Here is a 19,643-nt window from a genome sequence, read left to right as displayed (position 1 = left end):
CTGAAATGAATCGAACGCGCCAGTGTAGCGGTCGTGCAACTTCCGCTTGAATCGAATGCACCAGTTCCTGCACTGCTGAACTAGTTCAGCCAGTTCAGGCGAATGGAACAGACCTAAATTGACTGATCTGATTTGGGCGAGGAGTGGGTGGACGTAGTTTAATATCGTTGGCACAGCATCACACCTCAGCTTACATGCCTTCTGTCCGCTTAGAGCTCAGCTCGTGGCTCTCTTCTGTGAGATGATTGCTGCATAAGCGGGATCTCGATCTTGACGGGAACCCAACCCCTACGAACGACGACGATCCACTTTGCTCGTCACTGCACGTCTCGCGGAAAAGTGTGGAACGTCATATCTGGGGTCACATGTGCTGCCCGGTGGTTGTGGCACCCAACCGCGCAACAAAACTTTCACCCAACCACGAAACAAGTCGAGCACAACAACAAAAACGAAGCACGCTGAGGCGTTCACTCACAAGCAAACGACGAGACGAAAATGCTAGCTTTGTGTTTTGTGATGTCAGAGCTTCAATGTTGCCAACGAAAGCAGCGTTTACGCTAGAATGCGATTGGAGCAGTACAAATTCAATTACTCACGCAGAGGGGCATATAAAATTCAGATATTGAACGTACGATGCGTCTCGAGGCAATAACAATGGTATTCAATTGTTTTTTCGAATACCAAATTTGACCGGACAATCCCTTTAAGTACGAGCGCAGCTTACGCTACAAAACGGCAGAGCCAATCAAAATAGTGGCAAAGGTGCAACGTCACGGAGTGCATCACCGGGGGACCCAATAAGGTGCAAAAAGTGCGCTTTTGTTGCCTGCTTGATTGGCCCTATCGTCTCGTAGCGTCCGCTTCGCTTGTACCTAAAGTGAAACGGAGTTAGATGAGCCAAGTTTGCCGTGGACGCAGGGTCTCACCCTATTGAGGCGTTCATTGCCTAGAGTGGCTCCATCGGTGCAGAGTGAGGGCTTATACGGTTTGGGTTTCAGGGCGGATTTGCGGGTCGGCACTGTGTCCCGTGAGAGGCTCCAAATAGAGGGAGAAGGTTTGTGGCCCAATAATGGTTTATTTTCTATTTTGAGCTATTAAAATAATTCCATAATATTTTTTTAAAAATCGGCTATGCTTTTATAGCCCACACAGGTTTCGACGTGACACACGCGAAACACGTGGAATATAATACACACGGACAAATAAAATGTATCGAAATGTCTACGATAAATTGGGCCTCAATACTTTTAGACAAAATACTCATATTCCGATTCAAGGTATACACTTGTATTTTGTTTTAGGTCTAAGGAGTTTGAGTTTTTAGAAATATGTAGAATATTTAGACGCTGCTTGGGACGGATAAGAGATTTAATAATTGAAAAAGTTTGTTCGAGTTTGTCGGTATTTACTACCTACAGTATAATTTTATTTTATCGTAAGTTGTAACAGGTATCTCTTTAAACAAATTTGAAAATGGATTTTGATTGAGCGTGAAATTTACCGTCTCTATAAATTGCCAACGTGTTTTTCTTTTGTGGCGCCGCAGATGTCGTTTATTTTTGTAAAAGTAGACCTAAAAATGCAACTTATTTCGCATAAAAAAAAAGAAAAAAAACTAACTAACTAATTCCGCGTCAAAAAAAAAGATAAAAAGGCAAGAGCATTGTCAACACCTCATAGATATCGATGCATTAAGTGCTAGGTCAGCGTTCGGCTGGGGCTCGTATCCAATCAGTGAAGACCCGAGTCCCAGTTGAACGCTGACGTCAGCACTCGCGTTCAGTCCGTACCTTGCTCTGGCCTCATTTGGATGAAGCTGGAAATACGGAACGAGAGCCTTAATTTAATATCTATGAAACATAGACATCAGAAAGTGACCCCGCCTCTTTTGTTTTTACCAAAACTGTTTTCTTCACATATATTACCAAACGATGTACTGTACCTCGAATTTACTCATTGCCTTTTTATTTCGTGAAAGAAACATAAGGCTTGTAGAAGTCACCAGGGTAGTGAAGTGCGTTCTATTACAAAATGTAATTTTTGGACCTGAAGCTACACAGCCAAATTTAGAATATGGACGAAGACGCGATGTCGGCGTCTGTCCCTTCCGCTGGTCCCAAGTCGTGTAGCCTATTGCAGGCTTGTGCGTGATTTTGTGTGCGTCCTCCTCTCCCGGCACACAGCGCATCGCTCCGTTGGCGGAGGAGAGAGCGCTGGTCCCAAACGGCTGGTCGGGTATCGGTCCCAGCTGTGCGCGGGGTCTTCCGAGAGTGCCATCTGGGGGACGTGTTGGGGGGAGGAACGCGGCCACCGCTATGGCTGTGGGCCCCACCACCACAGTTTCACATTTAAAACTTGCTAAGAATCATGGAAAACCCGCCAATCAGTCAATTTTAGGGCGACTTGAAGCACGCGGGGAGGGCGGGTGTAGGTTCAAGTTACCACTCGTTCAGCAGCCACAAGGTCGGCGATGCCAAGATGCGGATGATCTTCTTATCAAGTACAAAACGAGCGTGTTGGTAACAGTAATTAAACATGAGGAAGATACATAGAAAGGGGGGACGGAAAACGACGGACAACAATCTTCCTCATGTTTAATTAATGTTCTTATCGTCCGCGTTTTCACGCCGCGAGACTCACGTCTGCTGCACGACTGGTAGCTTTAGTGCAACCCTTTGCTTCCTATACATGCTTCAGGTCTTTTTTAAAATTGATTGATTTTGGAGTTATTGATGACCGTCAACAGTCTCTAATTGTAACTATTTGTTTATTTTCAGTAAGCAAAACGTCAGTTAGTAATTGTTTGCTGATTTGTTTTCTAAATAATGTGCTTTCAAAAATTTTTAAAAATCCGTTGTGGCTGGCAGTTTGTTCCTGAAAAGAGCTTATTTTTTCTAAACCACCGTAATTTTAGAAAAAAAAATATTTGCAGAAATACCCGGTCTAGATCACAGCGAAAACTCCTTCTGTGTTCTTTGCGTTAGCACGAGTGACATTGTACATCACTAAATTTAATGAAGCCGTTTAAACGGCTCCGAAATATTTTCTTTTTAGAAAAAAAAATAAAATTGTAAAAAAAATCTGTTTTTCTTTTGCTTTTTTTTTTAATATCGGATTTGTGACATTTCATATACTCTGTTGCAGTGCCGTACTTACATGGTTTTTGTATATGGGGTCCTGGTATAAAAAAAGTGCTCCCCGTAAATATTGTGAGAGGCTGCTTAATACTTAGGTTTTTTGAAACTTTTTCATCGTATAATGGTTTGCCTACCTGTTTGAGTTTTCTTTCAACTAGCTGGCTGCCTAGATAGCTACAGACAGGAGAAGCACTCCGTGGAAGGCGCCTGTGTCCAACCACCGCAAGGATTGCGATGGTTTCTAGTACTACACGACTGGTAATTATAAAAGAGGTCCCTAGACAAAGTACGACAAAAAAACGACTACAAAACTCATAGTATCTGTGTATCATAAAATTCACCAACGTTTTAAGATCAACTGTATACAAAGTAAATGTTCCCCGGTTTTATATACTACTAATTTATCACTTTGAACAATATACGGTGTTTCCCCAAAACAAGCCAAAAATTGGTAAACTACGCACCAAAAAAAAACAAAGAAAAAAGGATTACTGCTATTTTGATCATTGCTATGGCGTAGATATGAGGACGCGAATAACTTGAAAGTTTTGTGAAAATTGAGTTTAGAATTAAAACAGAAATGTTAACTTTTAACGAGTTGAAGCCCGGTACTATTTGAACTAAAACCCGAAACCTCTTTGCACGGTCACAATGTTTTTTTTTTATGCGGTAAAAAGTTACATGCGCTTTTTTGTTTCTAAGAATAAGTTACACGGTGGTATTGTATAATGCCCAGAATGCATCATAGAAAAAGGGCTACGTGTTTACATCCCCTGAAAAACACGGAGACAGCCAATCAATGCGCACAATAAGATGACCCTAGCGAATGACCAGGCTCACAGTACGATTAGATATGAAAATTGATAAGTAAGTGCCCAGGGTCAACGAGAATGACGTTTTCCTGGAAAATTGTTAATGCAAAAATCGATTTTTTTCTCAGATCTGTATGTATCTTGAGCTTTGTCATTTGCTGCGACTCTTATGTTCTTCGTTCGTAAAACCTCCGTGTTCTGCGGGAAAGTGAACACAGGTACCTTTTTTAGAGTTTTAGGGGTCTCATGAGGCAGGCGGCAACATCATGTTAGACAAAACGACTGACTAGCTGATGCATGATCCATATTCGACGTATCCCTCTGTCCGTCTGCCTCTCTCCCTCTCTCTCTCTCTCTCCATATATGTGTGTGTGCATGTGCATGTACAAGTATATTTTTCTTGTTTTGTTTTTTTCTGCATCATGTTTTGCTTAAAATAGTAAAATATACGGGCGGACAAACAAGCTGGAGTTTAGAAAGAAAGCTGGACGCTCCAATTTGTTCAAAAGAGCAACACTCTTGGCTTATGATTAGCCTGATATAAGCCTTTCTTGCTTGATTATGCTTCTAGTTTATTACAAAATAAATGCACAGGGATAGAACCGATTCACAGACAAGCGGTATAGCGAATACCGTATAGATGCAAAAAAAAAATATTCGTGTACAAAATGTTTCGTTCAAATTATAATATAAAGAACAGTATGGTGGTTTAAATCAGGATTAAGTCCTAATTTTAAGCACAACCAAACTTAACTTTTTATTTTTATGATGGGGAAAGTGAATGCCAAGAAGATACAAAACAGCGATAAAGAATGCCCAATGTCAAAGTAGAAAATGCTCTCGCCCAATAACCTTTCCAGGCAAAGTATAAAGGAGTATGTATGATTGCAATTGACTCCTAACTAATGTTATTACATCCCTTCGCGATTTCGTAGGCTGCTAGGTATACGACAGGTGAGGGGTTGGTCACACATTCTGTATAAAAGTCAATATTTTCGCTGGCACGGGGAATCGAATTCTCCCGTTGCGTTGGCACAATAAACATCCCCAGTTGGAGAACTTGAGAAGTAAAGTTTATTGCCGCTCTTACGGTGGAGAGATGGGGACAATTACAGTATAACACATTGAAAGAACACAAGGAAAACCTATTAGGTCTTTTTTTTAATCACAGTGCTGGGCTATTCCATTGTTACGCTGCGAAGCTCGGAGCCATATAGCTTCACGGGTGCGCTTGTTTGCACGCTACGGCGTGCCTCCGGAATTCGGCTTTTTCTTCCGGCTGTCACAAAAAGGAACACCAAAATGTGTTAGAACGAGCATGCTTCAGTAATAATTGAATAAAAGTAATTGAATTGGTGTAGGGTTATTACTTGGAGTAATATATTCTTTTACTTTCTTTCGCTTATCTAAAAGTAGGATAATGATAATAATAATAATAATTTTATTGCACAAATATAAATACAATATATAAAAATGCGGGTCCGTCAAAAGCCGATAGCGGCTTGTGGGACTGGACCCGGCAGCGGCGTAAAAAATACCAAAACTATTCACATGAAAACAAAACAAAAACCATGAACTATTTGAAATACAAAAAAGGAAAAAAGATATGAAAAAACCTGAAAAAATATTAAAAGCGAAGAAAACCGAACACCAAGAAGGATCTCTTAAAAAGAAACAAGGTCACTATGACACTGAAATAACAACTATAACACTACAATACTGAATGATACAAATAAAGCAAACCGTAGATCATCTCGAGTATCTTAGAGCTGCAAAGACAAGGTCAATCAAAAAAGCAAAAACACGACAAAAAGAAAAATAGTATTTAACAGTCACTTAAAGGAGCTAATGTAGGGACAAAAATAAATATTTAAAAGTTTAACATATTGTTTTTAGCTGTCTCTTTAATTGACGTTTTGAGTTCAACTCTAAAAAGGAATCAGGTAGGCCATTAAAAAGTTCAGGCACATAAATTGAGTTGGTGTACCTAAGAGAAGGCCGCTCGGCCGTTTTAGGGCACCCGAAAAATAAAGATTATTATTATTATTATTAAAACGAACGTAATCGTTTTCCGAACTTGGTATAAACACGAGGAATGATAAAGCGTTCACAGTCCCTTAGAATACGCTCGGAAACACGGGGGGTCTTAAAGGTGGTAGTCCAATAATGCTTCATAATGACACTTCTTTTAAAAGGAGCTGAAAAACGCGGCAGGCGCAAAAAGATAAAAACAGTTCGTCACTTGGAGTATCGAGAGGAGCGTAAGCTACGCCCCTCAGAATTCCCCTCAATATACTATCAATTTTATTCTGCCAAGTCATCGAACAGTTTGCGTAGACTGTGATACCGTAACGTAAAACACCATAGGCTAAAGAGTTGACCACCATCTTTCGAACAGAAAAAGGGAGAAAGGATTTTGTGGAATATAACATGCATGATACACTTCGGAGCCTTTTAGCAACATACCTAAGATGCGAGTTCCAGGACATGTCACTATCAAAATATAACCCCAAGTATTTCGCTGTATAAACATATTCAACAGGTGAGCAGCTGGAGCTAGCACACTTTGACGTGTGGAGCGCAAATGGAAAATCACGGCATTTACGTTTCAATGGACTGCAGAAACACATCAGTTTCGTTTTTTGAACGTTAATTTTGATAAGATTGGTTTGAAACCAGTCCATTACCTTTGTAGCATTAACTTCTAACAGGCTAAGTGCACTGCGCAAATTTATATGCTGCAATTATGTTAGATCGAGCATATTGGGCAATAATTTAGTTAGAAAATAATTGACTGTAGGTCTATTATTGTAGGTATATTGTGATTCTCTGTCCGTTCGTCTCATTTAAGCCAAAAACAATGTTATGTTTATGCAAGAACAAACATAATTGGGTCATAAGTCAATTCTAGTTATTAAATTACTGTACTTTGAGTAATGCATTGTGTGCTCTTAATTTATTACGCCTGACCAAAAGTGAGTAAAATGCTCTCTATTTTATAGAGGCCGAAAAAACTTTTCAATTGCAATTACTTTTGCAATAATTCTGCAATTCTGGAGTTCATGCTGACGAAAGGAGAAAGAATATCAGAGTGACTGCTTCGTTTATACTGTGGCTAGCGTGGGGAGTATATGGCGTTTACTAAATATGACGTTTACTTTTAATTACCGCTATTAAACACAACGCCCCGCCATTCTCACTGATATATAAACCTAATAAAATTGTTAAATTTGTGATTTCTGAATGCCATGAACACGCCGAAGGTGATATGTTCCATAAGTATTCTTCAAACAAAAACAAAAAGAACATCTGCAATATAGTGTTTATAAACATTTTTTGTGAAATTATTGTTACGTAATATAACCCAATTACTATTAGGTAATACGATTATTTTATGAAAGCGATGTATAAATTATTGATCGCTATTTCTTAAAGTATACGCAGCTAACTTTGAGATAATAATAAAAAAGTTTTTTTCTCTGTGCCCCAAAAACATTCTCGCGGTCTACTTCTTAATTAGACTTCATACATATAAAAATATAAGTATGTCCGGCATAATATCTCTAAAACAAGAAACACAGGAAATAGATAACTAATGCTATACCCGCGTTGTCGTGCTTATACAGAAGTCATACATCCGCGTACATGCCGAATAAAATCCCGATCGGAGTAAAAATATCACAGGGAAATTCACGAACAACATTACAGCCAGTTGTACCCTCGCTAAAGGTGACTCATGTAATATGCATGCTGGGTAAAAAGTTTATCTGTTCCCGCTCATATGGGTTGGAACACAAAAATAAATAGACTGGAGTAAATCTATCGGATTCACATCTACGGAAACTACCTTGTGCAAAAATATAAAATATTGTACTGTCTCCTCACGAACAGCCTGTGCAATGAAAATCGGTGAAACAATGATTCATAATGGTAGAAATACTCTCTACCAATATACCTACCAAAAACAAATCTAATGATTTGCTTCTGGACATTTTCGATCGTATTGGCCCGTGTAACATTCAAGGAATCCCAGGTAAAAGCTTTAAACTCCAACCGCGATCTAACTAAAGATATACAAATGCAGTAAACAAGAGAAGAATAACATTAAATAACTACTTGCGTAACCAAACAAACAAACAAAATATCGGATGTGATTTACTTAACGAGGTTGACGAGTTCTCGTATTATAAGCAACGCTTTGTTCTTTTTGGTAAGAATTTACTAATCCAACGCAGCTCTTCGCCATTAAAACACGTTTCACCGGAAAATAGAAATGAACAATCTCTTGCAAGATTGGGCTTTTAATGAATAAACAAAAGTTGAAAGGTAATAATTTTTAAGGTTTAGAGCATAATAGGCTGAAAATGCCGTCATTTAAACCGTAAGTAAAAAAAAATACAACTAATGCAAAACTTTGCGCTTTGGTGCGAGCTACATCGAAAACACTTTAGAGATCATGAGCTACAAATCTTCGTCTTCTTTTTAAGCAAAATGAGAAAGAAATATACTCACCGTGAATTGGCTTGAAGCCGGAGTGTTCTAAAATAAAGCAAAATATCAAGTTCAGACACATAGGAATAATTTATGAATACACATAAAACAGGGATGCAACTAAACTAGTTGCCGAGAGAGAGAAAGAGAAAAAAATTCAATATCGATACGACATTTTTTGGATTGCTGGACAAAAATTGATGTTCAAAAACAAAACAAATATAAAAAGTAAAATCCGCCTGGTGCGGGCATGGTATGCATTTTCATCTGCTTAATTCACTTAAAATTTTGTATCCGAGAAGCCTTACGGTCAATATCTTTTAGAGCGCAGCTCTTAGGCGCCCGTTTCCGCGTTTCGCGGCGTCGCCGTCCGCGTCGGTGTCGGCGTAAACGCCCCACTGAATTTAGCGGGAAATTGAATTCGTGTTGAGGTCACGTGACGTCCATTTTCCCGCTAAATCTAGCGGAGAAACCGAATTTGTTCATCTGTGTAGTGACACGAAGTCAGGCGTCGTCATTTTCCCCGCTAAAATTTAGCGGGGAAAACTAAATTGGTGTTGAGGTCACGTGGCATCAATTTTCCAGCTAAATTTAGCGGGGAAACTGTGGGAGGAGGAGGATGGGAGGGTACGCAGGAGGAGGAAGGGAGGAAGATGAGCAGAGGAGAAAGACGAGGAGGGAAGGAGAAAGAAAGGAGGAGTGGAGGGTACGGAAAAGCAGGAGGGGTCTACCCTCCCATCCGTACCCTCCCCTTCTCCTCCACAAGAGCTGCGCTCTATTTTCGCATTACGGAGATTTGTAAACGACTTTGATTTTTTTTTTATTTCACCGTTACTGACGTTAGCGACCAAGCCGAAAAAGTCGGGTTTGTAATGAGTGCCGAAGGTTCTCATTTATTTACGATTTTAGAGATTAGACATTTTTAGATACGCACCAGAGTGCCTTGTTCGCACAACTTGCGATGGAGGCAAGCGTCTGTAGCGCAGTCAGCATTTGCCCGGATTGTCGCGAGCTTCTTGGCGAGCTGTGAGAGGATGCGACTGACGTTAGAAAAACGTGGGTAATGCAAGTTTATTGTGAGCACAAGGGTGGAAAACACAATGATGTCGAACACTTTTTATTAGGACACCTGTGTGAAAAAACAGTGTTACCTTCCAGCGCAACAGCACGGCACTAAAAGCGGCATAATCACACTGGGCGATTATAGTTTAGTTTTGGAACCATTTACATTAAAGCTTGTATGAAAATAATTAGGAGTGTCTAAAATGTGAGGGGACATTATCACGAGAAAGAGTAAAATGCTTGCAAACAAATCGACAACAACAACAATTACAACAACCACAAAACATTATATCATTATTAAACCTAACAAATACCAGCTCCGATTCTAATTTTTAAGAAGATTAGGAGTTCTTTTGGTCATTCCCTTCGCTTTCCTCACAGTGTAACGAGGTACAGAAAATGTTGAGCTGCTACCGAAGAAGGGTCTACCTTCTAACTAACAGCGAACTAAGTGCTGGACATAAGAAATAAATAATATAGAAGTAATTAATTTTTAAATATTTACTATTTGTTACATTTTGCTTATAACACGATGGCGGTGCTTTTTAAAACAACAGATCATGAAAAAGGGTGATCAGAAGCTCGCACATCTACTCATCGGGCACACGACTTTTCTGCATTGTGCGATTGGATGAAATAATCTGAGAAAGCAGAGCGCTTAAGATACTGGACTAGGTTATTTGACTCGAATATTTTAATTATTTTTTCTTTATGCTTTTTATTCTCTTTATGAGGCGTGTAGCCCTTGATAAAAAGCGTGATATTCTTAAATAGCCAACGATAACTTAACGAGTTGATTGCAGAAAGTTTCCTTAAATGTATAACATAAAAAATGAATGCATCTCCACGTGGTGAACGATGTTGATTGGGGCGAAGCTCTTATGGTGCTTGTCTGCCTAGACGCTGAGCCGCCGCATGACGAGTCTTTCGTTCGTTTTCATCCATGTCAGAAAGAGAATGTGTGGTATGGAACGTGCTTATATACGCATTTAAGCATTTGATCGCAGCGCCCCCTCGTCTATAAACGTTGAGTCAATGCATGCAAAGCTTAGCGCGATTATATACGCATTTGACCGCAGCGCCCTTTCCTGTATAAACGTTGAGCGGCTACATGCAACGTTTCATCCATGACATCGCCAGCTCTTGAGTTACTACCACACCTCAGAGCTTCCATTCGTCCCGCAGTCGTGACCGAGTGGTTAAGGCGATGGACTAGAAATCTATTGGGGTCTCCACGCACAGTTTCAAATCCTGCCGACCGTGCACGCATTTTTTTATTATTATTTTTTTTTGCTGTACACGAGCACGTGAGCACGTAAGCTCACGAGCACGATCACGAGCACGAGCACCAGCAAGATCGATGTAAGCGCGGACGCCGGACGGACAAGGCTAGACCCTAAGGAGCTTCGCTCCTAAAATGTCCTTTCGTGCCGAGATGAGACCCCAAGCGAGTTAGTATATCGGCATTGTACTAGACCAGAGGTGGCCAAGCTGCGGCTCACGAGCCGAATGCGGCTCTTCGCGTGTTCAAGTGCGGCTCGCGGCTCCCTCCCCAACTCCCCACTTTCCCTACCTTCCTCCCTCTCGGTCACAAGAGCAATTTCCCAAAAAAAGAAATCAAACCCGTTTTAAATTGAGACAGGTTGCGGTTTGGTTGTCTTGTGCTACTGCTACGTTCAGCACAATTGGACTGCTTATGAGTCGGATAGGTTGAAAGTAATTCAAATTTCGTTTATTGTTCTAAACAAACGTGTGCCCCCCCCCCCCCCCCCCCCCGCGGCTCTTAGAAGTTTCGTGGTTTTGTTTGCGGCTCTTAGGCCGGGTCAGCCTGGCCACCACTGTACTAGACTACATTGACTGCAATAAAAGGCAAAATACATGAATCGAAAACTCCAGTTCATACAAAAAATAAATCATTTCAGCGTATTAGGAATGAAAAAAAGAAAAAAAAAAAGAAGGAAAAGAGTGCTTGGACGTTTGACGAGTGAGGTTTTGCGATTAAGAAGCTCGCAGAAGTGTTATATCGTGTTTCGAGGTACAATATTGTGTCCCCATGACTAGAACAAAATATTAAGTTCCACTTCTACGTGCTAGCTATTAATGGTCGTAGTGTGGTGTCAGCTTAAACTGTAGTGTGGTATCAGCTTAAACTGAGAGAGCAACGAAACCAAAATAGTGCGACTATGGCTATGACGATTCCTTATAACAAGGGAAAATGATTTGCGACAATAGAAATAAAAAAAAAAAACAGTTCGGGCTGGTAGCTTTGACAGAGTGTTATTGTGATAATTTTGGGTACTTTATATATTTTATTTAATTTCAAATCCTGCAGGTTTTAAATGTGTTGCATTTACAATGAATCATACGAAACGTTTGAGTAGACATACGGTTCGGCTTGAAATAACTTCTTACGAAAATGTCTAGACATGTCTCATGTTAGAATTTCACATGAGGAGAGCAAGCCAATGTGACATAGCAACCTTACAGAAGTTTCTTTATTAGAAAATTGATGTCCGCCGTTTCACTTCTTTCCTGGCAATACTGTAAAAAGCTGCTAGGAAGGTTACGTTATAAACTTGTGAGCGACTCAAGTGACACGATCGGTTACAATGGTTTCTTCGTAGAAATCTTGAACTTACATCTCCATCACCAAGAGCGGTACGAACGCAACTCGCCAATGCGGTGAACTCCGCATCCTGAAGGTCTGAAAATAGAGTAAAAATTCTAGATATTGCTCATAAAGTTAATATTTTTTATTTATGAACCAGTCTTGACGGCGACATGGCATAAGTTTTTCACCATCTATAACATTCTAAAAACAAGATTTGATGCTCCCAGAACCTTGTTCGTTTTTTTTTTTTATTTATAAACAAAATCTCACGCATTACGAGCTTACTCCTGATACTGTACTTATACGAACTATAGAGGGCCATGTCTCGCAAAAATGGGATGCAGCGGACGGAAAAGTTATGAGCTCTTACTAATACCATTCTTTCTGAGTCGTTGGGTGCTGACGAGACTTCCCTAAAACACGTTTATATTCTTCGAAAGTCTTGTTTTAGTTTTTGCCGTCCATAAGCAACTTCCTGTAATGATTTACCATGAATGGGGTGGGGTGTCTTTGTACTTGCAAGTATTGTTGGGGCTAATGTTACTTAAGTCTTGATCAAGAAAAGGCTTAACAAAGTAATACAAAGTGACCTGCCCTTTCTAATGCATTCAATCTCAGGTAAGTCGATGCGGCAAAGACTTACCGCACACGGTTTTGTGATCGGCAGAAACAAGGAAGACAAGGGAAGCGAAAACCAGGAGACCGGCTGCGCACTTCATGGCTGTGCTGTGTGCTTCCTGTGGAAGTTCTGAAGAAGCCGCACAAGAGACACACTCCTGGACCTTATATTAGCACGCGGGTATCGGATATCGCTCTGCGATACTCGTCCAGAAATGCAACACCTGAGATTTACTTGCAGTAAAAGCACCTGCCTAGATAGACGAAACCATTTTATTTTCTGCTGTCTTTCCACGTTGGAAGCCTTTCTTTGGTTTTCGCTGTAGATAAGTTTTTTTAGAGATAAAGTTTTTGCCTTTGTCAGGAGGTTCTTTGCCATCTAGCGTCTTCGAGTTGTCTTTCCGGAACGGGTTTCATTTTCGCTGCAGTCACTGCTAGTCACCTAAGTATACATGTCCTATACAGTGTAAGAGTATTTTCCTCTCTCTTTCCCACGCATATTTGATTGAAGTCACCTGGGGCCCTATGCTACATGGCGGGACCAGGAGGGACCAGAGGACCGGTACAGCACCGTCTGCTGCGATTGGTCAGCGACGCGCCGTTGACTAATCGCAGCAGACGGCTTTTTCCTGTCCCTTTGCTCCGCTTGGTCCCGCCGTGTAGCATAAAGCCCCAGATGTGTGTATTATATATATATATATATATATACTATAGTAAGACTATGAAACTGTTAAATGAAGCTAGGATAGTCTAAATAATGTATTAATCACCCATGGTTTCGTTGCAGTCTAATTTAAGAGCAAGAATAAAATCCTTGCGGGACGTCTGCCTCTCAAGGACCTTATGTTTTCAATATACACTACTGCGGATTTACTTTTGTACATCTAAATGCTGGGGTTGTAGACTTAATGAATGAATCTACCAATTAATAGATTAACTACATCGCGACTAATGTCGTATTTGTACTGATTCAGTAAGTTAAAATATTTTAAATTTTCGCTCCTTACGCTGACTGCTGGAGAAGACCACATTTTAATGGAGCGGTTTGGATTTATTCGGATTGGTATTGTCTACAGTAACAGAGATGGTAAATCATTAGAGCGCCGCACTGCTCTTATTTTATGGAGAAGATTTCATACTTTTATGTAGGTTTTATTCACGTAAGAAAAAAAAAAGTTAAAAACTGATTAACCATTTTCACGGGAGCCTTGCTCATCGGATCACCTTTGCGAGAGTGACAGATAAACCATTGGCCGTTGAGGTAAAACAAAAATAAGAAAGTAACGTCTGCAACCCACGCATCCCATGATCCTGAAGTAATGCACATGTCATTGGGGAGCCTAGATGAGTCATGACAGAATCCAACAAGGAAGAAAAGCTAAGATGGTTTCTCACTCGCAGTTTTCGTTTGATAGTTCCTTTAAGCATTACCCTATCATTAGGAAAATTAGTGACTTGCCATCAATTTCGTGTGTACCTTACTATTAATATATATATAGGGCTGTGGTTAAACTACCACCGTAGTTTTTTGAGGATTTAAATTAATATATTAATACTTCAAAGACACAAGAATTTATACTTTGCAATTTAAGTTCGAACATAACGTTTTTTTAAAAATTCGAGTCAGTTAAAATTGTTTTGACTGCATTGAAGGCAGACGAGATGTACACGCTGGTAAAAGCCAAACTGCGAATTGGTGAGAGATTACTCCACTTTCTAACAAAATCACTGTTTATGTAATTTTTTATTGCTCAAGTTTCCCAAATTAGAGTCAAAGCCTGCTTTGTTTTTTAGTCAGTTTCCCAGGCTGCACTCTTTCCACAGTGTTTCTAGCTCGGCAATATGCTCCGCCTGCAAAAAAAAAAAAGAAAACAAATTGTATATATACTTCAATACAACTTTAGAACGTTTTCACCTCATTTTTTATATTGCGGTCGCAATGAATCACAAAACTAAATGTTATGTTATCTGTCTACAGTATATTAATAGGATAATGTTGTTACTTTAGCGATGCGTCCAATGTTTAGCCAAAGTTCGTATAATGGAGAGACGAAATTGTTATGGATATAAACCAGAAAAAAAACACGACATATTTTAATCTTTTTAAACATTCTGTTATCAATGACTATCTAAGAATTGTACAAGACAGTGCGGTTTAAACAAAAAAAAAGCAGCGGAACATTTTGTTGACTTATGACATATCGCTCGATCATTAGTATTTTTTCACGTAGTAGGTTTTCTTTTATGTATTTACATGGTAGATTGCTAACTGATCTGCACCAGTAGCTTTCTAAAAGAGAGGGGACGTGTTAGGCTTTGTTACTTTTTCCCTATGTAAAGCATGCAGATGTATATCCAGAAAAGCAATGAAAAAAAAGTGTACTTTAGAGAACGGCTGTAAGCAGGGCTCGTCAAACTTGATAAACGGAGTCGGTTGTGTGCCCAAATGGTCCTCTCAGTAAATTAAATGTAGCTGAATAAAGTTGGAACTTTGCTTGAACGGGGGCTCGCCCAGTTTTGTTGTGTGTTCCTTCATGTGGTTCGGGTTATATATCACCTGGTATATCTTTGTTGGGCAGGCCCCGCAAGCGGGGCTCCAAGCTTGTGGGGGCGTGTAAAGTTAATTGCAACATACAATTGATGTTGGCTTACCGTGAAGTGGACTGGGAGTACCGTATCCTAAAGACGTAGAAAAAAAAGGTATTAAAACTTTTTGTCACAGTGACAATATTCGAAATTGCGTTTTGTTTAACTGGAGGTCGTAATTAAAACCTTGTAATAATAAAGAAGCTGGCAGAACTCACCGGGCTTCCTTCTAGACAAAACTTTCCAAATGTGCACAAGAAGTTGCGACAGGAAAGAGCTTTTCCAACTTCCAATATTGTTGTCCTCAACTGGAAATTATAACATCCATCAGGTTGTTCAGGGAAGTTAAACATTCGCCCAGTCAAGCTTTTATACAATAAAGAGTATCACTGTTTATAAACGCCTGTGGTAGAGTTAAGAAATGATGTCTTGAAAGCAAAATCTCAAACTGTTTTAGCAAAAAAGTGAAAGCCGTTTACAAATCCCTGTAACGCCGAATTGGAGCGCAGCTCTTGAGGAGGAGGAGTGAAGGGTACTGAGGGGAGGGTAGACCCCTCCTCCTCTCCTCATTCTTTAATATGCTCCGGGGGGGCGGTCACGTGACCTCGGGGGGGGGGGGGGGTGTCACGTGACTTCGGGGAGGGGGTCACGGGACCTCGGGGGGGTCACGTGACCTCAGAGGGGTCACGTGACCTGGGGGTCACGTGGGGGTCACCTTGGGGTCACGTGACCTTGAGATGACCTTGGGAGGGGTCACGTGACCTTGGGGGTCACGTGACCTTGGGGAGGAGACCACGTGACCTCGGGGGTCACGTGACCTCAGAGGGGTCACGTGACTTGGGGGTCACGTGACCTTCAAAGGGTCACGTGGGGTCTTGGGGTCACGTGACCTTGAGATGACCTTGGGAGGGGTCACGTGACCTCGAGGGGTCACGTGACCTTGGGAGTCACGTTGGGTCACGTGACCTTGAGATGACCTTGGGAGGGGTCACGGGACCTTGGGGGTCACGTGACCTGGAGGGGTCCCGTGACCTTGGGATGACCTTGGTTACGCCGACGGCGACGCCGACGGCGACGGCGACGCCGCTCAAGCCGGGAACGGGCCCCTAAGAGCTGCGTTCTAAAAAAAAAAGACTAAGAGAATAATTAATGCTTCATTTTCACAACTTTCAAATCAACTTACGTTGACGCTTGAATGCAACCCGACGCAGACGGCCCATTTGTGCAGATCGGGGTACTCTAGTTCTGACAAAAAGCCATAACATTTGTGCGTTAACTTTTAAATTCATTTGAAAATATTGACAACCCTCTAGTGAAATCACATATATTAAAAGGCCTCTAAGAGGTTTTGCAAAATGTGTAATTTCAGCAGTAACCGTAATGCAGGATCTTCTGAACGGAAGAGGCTCTCAGAGTAACGTGCCCAACTATAAGGTAACAAAACATAAATTTTGAGGTTTAATGTTACGTGGAGACAGATGCCCTTTACGGCACTATTTACACTCACTTTTTTGCGTAAAGAAAATTGTCACAGTCGAGGCAAATTATTTGAAAACACAACAAAACCAGTGAAACAATAGATGCAGTAAGAGTGAAAACAAGGAGGCTTAATATTCTTAAATTAAACGTCAGCTAGCCATTCGTCGGCCCATTCTACTCACCGCAGTAGTCCAGACTGACAGATGAGTAACAAAGAAGGAGGGCAGTCATAGTGAAAAAGAGAATCTTCATGGCACTCCCGTGTTTCCGTCAGGACTTTGGGCAAAGCGGGAATGGTGCACACACAGTTTTCAAGGCAGCGTGGGTTCATATTTCGCATGCACACACCTTGATAATAATAAACGATGAAACTCATTTTTTCCTGTCTTATCTTTCTGGTCGGGTTTCTTGCCGACACAGACGCTCCCAGATAACTCCGGGGAGCCCCTGATGAGGTACCGCGAATATTTATTACTTCTTTTTTAGGGTTACAAGGGGGTAAAGGTCTGTAGGAGTCCGGGAGTCGGTAGACACGACAACGAATTTGAAGAGCACTATTTAATGCCTCACACAAACGTTATGCGATGGCATGATTCGAACTGTGATGCTGTCGACGCTTCGCCATCAGTTTGGTTTTATGTAATATTTTAGACGTGGTTCGCACGTGACAGAGTTGCAACATGTTGGCGATCATTTGAACTTGCTCTTGTCGAGGAGAACAAATTCGGTGGTCCGATATGCAATCAAAATTAACTGTTGGGCTAGTTGGCTACACATTGTATAAAAATTCAAAAGCGCAAACACCAAGGAAACGAAGAGGGGACAGGACAGGACAACTGAAAAAGGCACACCCTTAGCTGCAAGACTGCCACAATGGCAGCTGATGTGACGTGAACTTAAAGGGCCACTAACATGGTACTAATTTATGCTGATGTTTCTATCTGAACATGGCCTATGAGAGCCGAATTACCCAAAACACAATTCCCGGCTCGAAATTTGGATTCTTTCCACCCAAAAACCGCCGGTCGAGAATTGGCCGGTTTCAGGCGCCTTCACTCTATTCCTATGGTCACGTGCCGTTGAAATTGATGAATATCAAATATATTCTAAGTTCTGGGCCATCTAAAACACACATTCAGTATTAAAAATAGAAAAAAATATGAAACCATTTTTTCTGGCTTCCAAAAAACTGCAAATACGTTGATCGAAAAAGAAAAAAAAAAAGGAAGTACATGTACACGTCATTTTCTCAAAATGGCGACGTACCGCGGGCTGAACGACGCGATGGCGGCCCTAGACGGACCAACATTGTCACGGACGTGAGGCCGCTGCCTCGGAACTGTCGTTCGTGACACCGGCCAATCGATCTTCAAGTGCTGAACATTGAGTGGAAGGGATGTAAGTGAGAAAGAATCGCACGACAGACGCTTCAAGCAAAGTCCTCGTTTTCGTCTTCTGCTGAGAAGCGGAGAAACGGGAAAAATACAGGGTAGAGAGCGATAGCCACGCGAATTCCGGCAGTTGTCTCCTCGGAGCCTCCCTGCACATATTTAAATTTTGGTTTTGAGCAGTTGCGTTTTGTGTCTTTATTCAAAATATACGTCACTCTGTAGCAAAATGTTCATTGGGTGGTCTTCTGGCAGCATCCTAAATCGCCTGGCAAAAAATGGTTTTTTTAGAAGGTGGGGGGTGGGGGCGAGGAGGGCTATTAGTGTCTCTTTAAGTCATCTAAGCAATTCTCATACTGAGTAAAACTCAACAAACCGACACTAATGCTTGTTTTATGGTGCATACCAACTATAATCTCCAGTGCCTTGGTCATTTAACTTACAGCAGGCTGTTAGCCGGACATATGAGAATGCGGTAATTATTTCTGAAGCCAAATTGTGCTGAAAGCGCAACACTCGTTTTAATCAAACTTATTGACTACCGTCGGGGTACCTTCTTTCCTGACACTCATCACTAGTAAAAGACATACCGTATACTGTGGCTTAAAGAAAACAAGGCTTGGAATCTTGATCGTTGCAATAATGTAATATTGAAGGCATTGTTTACATTCAAGTTTATACATGTTGTGCGTTACAACGTGTGGCGGCAGTGAGATAATCACTTTTGAATATATCGCCCCCTAATATGTTTCTTTACTACACCGAAAAGATAGTACCATACCTCAGAGGTACAGTCAAGCTATGCGATCAAGCATTTTGAAGACGACGATGGTCATTGACATGTTAAGTATATGCGTAAAATACACTACTCTTTTTTCGCTTTCAGAATGTAGCACTCCAAAAATAAACTTCTGTGAAGTGAAGCATTCTGTTCCATCTCAGAGAAGTGCTCCTGCATGCGTATTTAGACCAAAAATATTTTCAGCGCTAACGCGTGCTTCTTATTGAGGTCAGTCGTCTCCGTCTCAAAACTATTTTGTAGAAGACAGGACAAAAAAACAACAACAAAAAACAACAACAACAACAGCGTATTCTTTTTTACACCTACTTCTCTCGCACAACTATCCTTTGATCTTTCTCATTCCCGTGTCGCCTGTCTGTGTTATTCGATTTGTCCAATACTGAAAGTGTGGGAACTTCCACCAGCACAGCTCTCGATAATGCCAAGTATTTAGTCCCCTGGTATGTAATTTGAATCACCGTCAACATCTGAAAGCTCTAGTATTCATCGAAATCATATCGTGAAGAAGAGTGTAAATGCTTTTGTCGGTTTTAAGTTTCCCGCGCTAGAAACCAGAATGACATGACTGACCGTTAGAGTTAATCAATAGGTAGTATAGTTTCTAATGCATACTCACGTTGTACACATAACATGCAATGCTAATCATAAACTCGATCA

The 19,643-nt window shown here is 41.0% G+C and overlaps 2 protein-coding genes across 2 annotated transcripts; both read right to left on the bottom strand.

The window, feature by feature from the left end:
• Positions 1-5,000: 5,000 nt before the first annotated feature.
• Positions 5,001-12,892, bottom strand: LOC115314886. Its single transcript, XM_029974014.2, has 5 exons — positions 12,757-12,892; positions 12,142-12,206; positions 9,375-9,464; positions 8,462-8,488; positions 5,001-5,228 (listed from the first exon to the last, which is right to left on the bottom strand). Exons 1-5 carry the CDS (start codon positions 12,830-12,832, stop codon positions 5,169-5,171), a joined length of 318 nt encoding a protein of 105 aa, XP_029829874.2. The 5' UTR covers positions 12,833-12,892; the 3' UTR covers positions 5,001-5,168.
• A 1,481-nt stretch (positions 12,893-14,373) lies between these two features.
• On the bottom strand, positions 14,374-17,070 carry LOC115316000 (antimicrobial peptide microplusin-like). The gene is made up of 5 exons (XM_029975320.3): positions 16,979-17,070; positions 16,501-16,562; positions 15,536-15,625; positions 15,384-15,410; positions 14,374-14,582 (listed from the first exon to the last, which is right to left on the bottom strand). The coding sequence occupies exons 1-5, from the start codon at positions 17,046-17,048 to the stop codon at positions 14,526-14,528; spliced, it is 306 nt and encodes a 101-aa protein (XP_029831180.2). The 5' UTR covers positions 17,049-17,070; the 3' UTR covers positions 14,374-14,525.
• Positions 17,071-19,643: the final 2,573 nt, after the last annotated feature.

Source organism: Ixodes scapularis, unplaced genomic scaffold (genome assembly GCF_016920785.2).
Source record: "Ixodes scapularis isolate PalLabHiFi unplaced genomic scaffold, ASM1692078v2 PGA_scaffold3__209_contigs__length_174095766, whole genome shotgun sequence".
Taxonomy (NCBI): domain Eukaryota; kingdom Metazoa; phylum Arthropoda; class Arachnida; order Ixodida; family Ixodidae; genus Ixodes; species Ixodes scapularis.
The sequence above is the reverse complement of the archived record's forward strand: the minus strand, read 5'-3'. Positions and strand labels throughout refer to the sequence as shown.

Excerpts from the sequence above, each read along its gene's own strand:
- LOC115314886 (XM_029974014.2), bottom strand. The coding sequence starts at position 12,832 with ATGAAGTGCGCAGCCGGTCTCCTGGTTTTCGCTTCCCTTGTCTTCCTT. Across the intron at positions 12,207-12,756 it reads CGATCACAAAACCGTGTGCG|ACCTTCAGGATGCGGAGTTC; the intron begins GTAAGTCTTTGC and ends CTCTATTTTCAG. Across the intron at positions 8,489-9,374 it reads TGTGCGAACAAGGCACTCTG|AACACTCCGGCTTCAAGCCA; the intron begins GTGCGTATCTAA and ends GCTTTATTTTAG.
- LOC115316000 (XM_029975320.3), bottom strand. The coding sequence starts at position 17,048 with ATGAAGATTCTCTTTTTCACTATGACTGCCCTCCTTCTTTGTTACTCA. Across the intron at positions 16,563-16,978 it reads TGTCAGTCTGGACTACTGCG|AACTAGAGTACCCCGATCTG; the intron begins GTGAGTAGAATG and ends GCTTTTTGTCAG. Across the intron at positions 15,626-16,500 it reads GGTTGCATTCAAGCGTCAAC|TTGAGGACAACAATATTGGA; the intron begins GTAAGTTGATTT and ends TATAATTTCCAG.